At 34.9% G+C, this 6,000-nt stretch overlaps 1 protein-coding gene across 2 annotated transcripts in view; it reads right to left on the bottom strand.

The window, feature by feature from the left end:
• Window positions 1–6,000, bottom strand: part of ENPP3 (ectonucleotide pyrophosphatase/phosphodiesterase 3) — a 32,870-nt gene that overhangs the window by 8,219 nt on the left and 18,651 nt on the right. For both annotated transcript variants that reach the window (XM_042893951.1, XM_042893953.1), the window contains 6 exons: window positions 5,660–5,691; window positions 3,672–3,799; window positions 3,121–3,187; window positions 1,509–1,596; window positions 586–755; window positions 430–481 (listed from right to left, as the gene is read on the bottom strand). In XM_042893951.1, the coding sequence (XP_042749885.1) occupies window positions 430–481; window positions 586–755; window positions 1,509–1,596; window positions 3,121–3,187; window positions 3,672–3,799; window positions 5,660–5,691 (537 nt within the window). The remainder of the gene's footprint in view (window positions 1–429; window positions 482–585; window positions 756–1,508; window positions 1,597–3,120; window positions 3,188–3,671; window positions 3,800–5,659; window positions 5,692–6,000) is intronic.

The raw sequence follows: 6,000 nt of genomic DNA, 5'->3' as shown, positions 1-6,000 counted from the left end.
AATAATAATAATAATAATAATAATAATAATAATAATAATAATAATAATAATAATAATAATAATGATAATAATAATGTGAGTTTTCACCAAAGAAAAGCTTGGGGTAGCAAAGTGGCAAAAAAACAGTTATGGCAATACAGTCCAGAAGTACACAAGCTTTCCACTGAAACCTGTATAATTTTTCCCAGTATTTTAATTGGATTCAGATTTAGTTCTTCCACACAAATGTTACTACAAAAGCATCAATTAGTATCTTTTATAGAAATGCAAAGAAACAAGGAAAAAAAGTTAAGTTTCCGACTTGGCTCTCCTATTTCACATTAAATTGTAGTTAACACTGCCAAAGTTTCCACTGAAACCAATAAAATGCAATTTAAAATAGTCATAAATTTAAAAATGTTGCTGTCCTTTTCATCTCTCACTACTTACTTTCATCTGTGGTGAGATTTAACCTCTCATTAATTACTGAAGCATTTGTCACCTGTAAAATATTATAGAATCCTTCAGAATGATTCTGCTGCTTACAAAATTAAAAAAGAACACACTTGCCAAACATGATTAAAATATTCCCAAACTCCTACTTACACCCTGGCATGTGCATTCCAGTTCATCTACGGGAGTCAGATGGGAAACCGGACATGAAACAGGAGATGACTCTTCTTTTGCATATGAAGGGCTGTAAAATGGTTTTTTTAGCAGATGATTTAAGCTACCATGTGTGCCATTGTTTGCTGCTGGTGTAATTTGCAGCAGATCTGTTGGAAAATTTGAAAATTTGAAACACAGTTTAAAGGTATTTTAAAGCTAAAACGATAGTTTTAACGTGGCAATCTGCAATTCTATCCATTTTCTATGCATTTCTTCTAAATATAGAAAAAAATAGCCTATTCAATTATTGAAACTATTGAGTTAATTACTATCATCATGCAATTTTCTAGATAAAAAGCTTTACTGGTATTCCCACTGCATCAATATATCTGAATACTACTCACACAATTTTATACATTGCCGTAACATTCGTAAGGTTCTTCAATTTTATGCAGACTACAAACTTGTTTGCAAATCATCACATTATGAAGCATATTAGCTTAGTGCATTTTTGTGTGATCCTTTAATCCATATTTTCTGAGGCTTGTACTTCCTAACTGCTCACTGCCAGGGCTGCAATCATCCACCTCAAGATACAAGAGTTGTGACCCTCTACAAGGTTCTTAGCAGAAAATGGTTCCACAGGTACCATTTCAACAGCAAGCCCAAGTGGCAGGAGCACTTCTCTCTGGTTCTTTAGTGGACTCCTGCAATCAGGACAACATCCAAAGCAGAACAAGTTCTGGCAGTGAACGTTTCAGCATACAGAAGGCAAAATGTCATGGCTTTTGCATTTTGTATTAAAAACCTTGCTTCTGGATGAGTTCATTACAGTTTTAGTTACCCTTCAGCTCTCAACACACCTGTATTTGAAAACACTGTTGGCTTATCGTTTTAAGCACCAGATGCCTTCTACTCACCACACATAAGGTTGTAAACCTCTATGTTTTCAAAAGCATCCACTTCTGTTTTTTCTTTAAAGCTTGGGCCATATCCTAGGAATATAGCCTGGATTGTAATAAAACAAAAGTTGTTATGTAAAGAAACTCAAATTAAAAAGTAATTCAGTTGTACTTTATTTGAACAGGGACATTGTCATAAAAGTTACAAAACAGGATTGCTCTGATCAAGAAGGCAAATTTTGCCCATTTCATATAACTTGAAGAAGAATTGTTTTCTTATCTGCTTTTTTATTTCTTTCTTTAACATTTTCAGTTATATTTATGAAGATTATCTTTTGATGTGTTTCAAATTCACTCTTTTTCATATTTTCATTGCAACAGCTGGTAAAAGTTATGCCATTTCAAGAAATGTAGAGTCATGGCACTCATACATCCCATTTAAAGGCTAACATCAAGCCAGAAATAAAAGGTTTGGTTTTGTGGTGTTTTTTTGTTTTGTTTTGTTCGTTTAAACATATGTTACATTAGCAAAAGTCTTTGGGTAGCTTAGGTGCCTACAGCAAGCAGCAGGGAACTGAGGAAAACCATCTTAAGCTTTGCAGAGACCTAAGGCAGTATCACCAATGGTACTGGGCAGCCCCTGCTGGGGTCTGCAAGCATTTTGACAGAGCACTAATACAACCTTTAGTCTCACATTAATTTCTGTTAATTTATAAGCCTCTTGAGCTGCTTGCCATGAAACACTGGGAAAATGACTAAGCAGGACAACAATTTATTTTAAAATAATATTCCCACGTTCTCATAATAGGAAAAAAATCCTAAATTTATTTTAAAATACAACATTAAGACATTACTATTTTGAAAAATCATGTTTACTCAATTACTGTGTCACCACCGTAAGACTATCTATGATTACTGTTTCCAGAATTTTAACTTTTTTACCATGCAAACATTGAGCACTGTTCTTATTGGTATATAAACGTGATTTTAATACAGTTGTGAATATCTGGAAGACTCTGGTTACTAGACACAGAATACAGGCATGCTCAACCTTGCTTAAAGAAAGTACATTAAGAAATGTATCCTCTGGAGCTCAAAAGCTCAAGACTTTGACACTTTTTCACTGTAACCAGAAGAGAAAATGAGAAAAAACTTCAGTACAAGCTACACTAATACACAAGTTACACAAAAATGACTTTTTTTATTCTGATAACATGTGTAGGGCTTGTAAGACAAGGAGAAAAAATTAGATTACGCTAATTTGAGCATGCAGGCCTCCAGATGCTCTACTGAATTCCCAGAGCTTATGGAGCTTTTTCAGTCTTTGCTTAAGTAGAAAAGGAAAGAATTTATTGTTCCATATCTGAACACAGATGCTTGATTTAATAGCTCTATGGAGTTAAGGTGAGACAAAATAAGTTTTACTATAGGGTCCAAAGTGCCAAGACATGTACACATTGATGAAAAGCAATAGAAATCTGTGTATCTAGTATGTGTTCACAGTTTACAGGTCTGGATGACATATAAGAAAAAGCACACTGCAAAAAGTGACACATATTATCCTGGTTCATCTAGCACATTCTGATTTTCTATGTGAGAAGACGCAAGACCTGAATCAAAATCATCTTACCTCCATACTTTTAAATTCATTGTCATAACCATGGTTACCCTGATCACAAAATGTGTAACTGTTGTCCCTAAGGAGAAACCATCATATACTGTAAATTAAAATGGCATAAATAAGGTCAGCTAACAATTATCAACCCGAATCACAGACCCTGTATGTTATTAGAACTGACTCTGAAATAATACTGCACTACTTTTGCTCATCCTGTGTTCAAGCCTACATAGATCTCTCTGTCTGGTAATGCAGATTGTGATGAAAAGAAACATAATGTATCCTATACAGCTACTGAATCAATGTTTTTTTAAAAAAAGAAGAAATGCCCATTTTTGAACTGAGACCTTTTCTTATGATGACTAACACTTGCTTAAATTTACCCGTTGCTGAGATACATGGAAAAATAAAGAGATAGTCATTCTATATTGATTCAACACACTTGTCATGCCCATGTATCCTGTTTTCAGAGGCACCAGGACATCGGTGAAAAGTTGAATATGAGGGAAGTATTAGTGAGAGAAATGAAAAGGAAAAAAACATGACGATAAAGATGATGATACCTCACAGCCAGCCACTGTCGATCCACCAGAAGATGAACTTTATCAATACGAATGTTGTTAGCATAATGAAATCGTTTTGGCAAGTTAGGTGTCAGATAGGGCTTAAAGTGTTGAGGTGACCTTTTGCACTGTATGACAGAAGAAAATCCAGTAGTGAATTTCATGCAGTGTCAAAAATACACCAGAAATCATTCATTATTATCACAAACATCCTAGTGACAGGAATATAAGTACAAAACATATTATTCGGAGCGTGCTTCTTCAATAACCTGCAGATCCCATTTCTGGCCCAAGAGGCAATAGAATGAAAAGTGACTTATTTTGGAACTGAAATACATTACTATAATATTTATTTATAATATTTATTGCTATAACAGTTAGCACACCAATACTGTGGTAAAGGTAATACTAAGACTGAAAGACAGTTAGTAGTAATGCTTACTCTATATGTCTGTACTAATGCCACTGGCATTTGGTATGTAAGTTCACTACCTACAGGAGAATGTTTCCTAGCAGCTAATGATTTTCTGCCATCTTCTATCACTACACCATTCAATAAATAGCAAAGAAAACCAAGTATGCATAACACAGTACAGTCTAGAGTTTTAGCTGTAAGATTGAACAGGTGATGTCTAGTGCTCAGTTGTTAGACGAAGACTTTTACATCCACATTTAATGTGTTAATATAACTGCTGTGTTAACAGGCATGCCACTGTGAGTCTACTGACAGCAAAACAACATGCTGCAATGATTTAACTGTATATGGTCATTAGGAACCACTCCAGCTGCCAGAAATCATCGTAGTGATGTTTCAGAGACATCAATCCAGTTCACTAATCCAGCACTGGGGCAACACTGAACACTGAAAACATCAAGTGAAGAGCTGCTAGCCAGTTGTTTAAGCCAGAGAAATTTACATATTTTATTCCACGGACAATACACAAGACTACAGTATGTTTGGGCTCTGATCTGACATTTTCACCTTTAATGCTCTGCGTAGAAGGACATCATTGTGTGAAATGAAAGTAAATGTCCCTAATAGTAAACTAAGAAACATAGTGGGAAATGAAAAATAAGGATTCAGCAATTCTGTTTGCTCAGAAGAGATCATTCTGCAAACAATACTCTAATTAAAGAGAAAAAATAGAGGGAAATGACTTCAGTAATATACAACACACAATTCCCTTCTCTGTCCAAAACCTTCCTCCTAACAACTTGAAAGAAAAAAAATACACAAGCAGTAAGTATGAACTGACAAGGGAAGAGGAAATCTCCTCATACCAAGTTATTCTTAGAAGACAGAGATGTTACACCTCTCCTCATAACTAATAAAGGTAGCAGTTTCAACCAGGGAAGAGAATATGCAGAATCTGCAGTTGCCTTTAGAGAATGCTCTTTGGTATGAAATGTTCCAGGTCAGTGGGTTAGACAATGCAACACTGAAAAGGCTCCTTCTCAACCTCTGATATTCTACTTCCATGCATCCTTGTATGCTGAGGAACAAAGGGTGTGTTCTAAGGTATTCAGAATCAATAAGAATTTAACCAGGAAAGTTTACTGCTCTTTGGACTTCATGTGGCTCACAAAAGCTACAGGTAGCATACTTTCAGCATTCAGTTTTTCAGCAGGTTACAGGAAGACATCTAGTGGTGCTTCATCAGAAATATACCTAGCTGAGATAGCCTAGTATTTTTCCAAGCTGAGTAGTTTTTCTGAAAGCATCAGAACATCTGCCGACTGTTTGGACTAGGACTAGTCACAAAATAGAAAACAAATTGGCACCGAAGGAAAGAAAAGATGGAGAGTTGTTTTTATGCTTAACTCACTGTAAATGATAAATGTAAAGAAATACAAGGCACCAAGTTTCTCAAATGAGTCCCAGTTTGTACATCACACTCACCCCACATGTATTAATGTATATCTTGAACTAAAAAAAAAAAAAGTAAAAAAAGTGACTACTAGGAAAAAGTATTAAAATATTTACTTACTGTGAGGTTTTTAACAATTCCTTCTGAGTCAACTGTTATAAAGGAAAGATGAATTGATATACTTTAAGATAGTTCAGCATGGTTTAGCACATTCACTTTTCACATTTTAGAAGAGCAACTTCAGTTACAAACATCAGCTTTCTGAGAAACTAATCTGGACACTTTACAAAGGAAAATTCTTTCAGAAAGAGTAAGACCACTAGTAGAAATGATTCAACAATTATAAGGAGATTAAGTCACATTAAAAAAACAACATTATTCACTCAATTGGACTACTCAGAATACCTTGTTCCTGTCTGACTTAGACTGTGATTTATGCCAAGGAAAGTCTGCTTTATGTT

This window comes from Lagopus leucura, unplaced genomic scaffold (assembly GCF_019238085.1).
Source record: "Lagopus leucura isolate 7727_CA_CO unplaced genomic scaffold, USGS_WTPT01 Super-Scaffold_73, whole genome shotgun sequence".
NCBI lineage: Eukaryota > Metazoa > Chordata > Aves > Galliformes > Phasianidae > Lagopus > Lagopus leucura.
The sequence above is the reverse complement of the archived record's forward strand: the minus strand, read 5'-3'. Positions and strand labels throughout refer to the sequence as shown.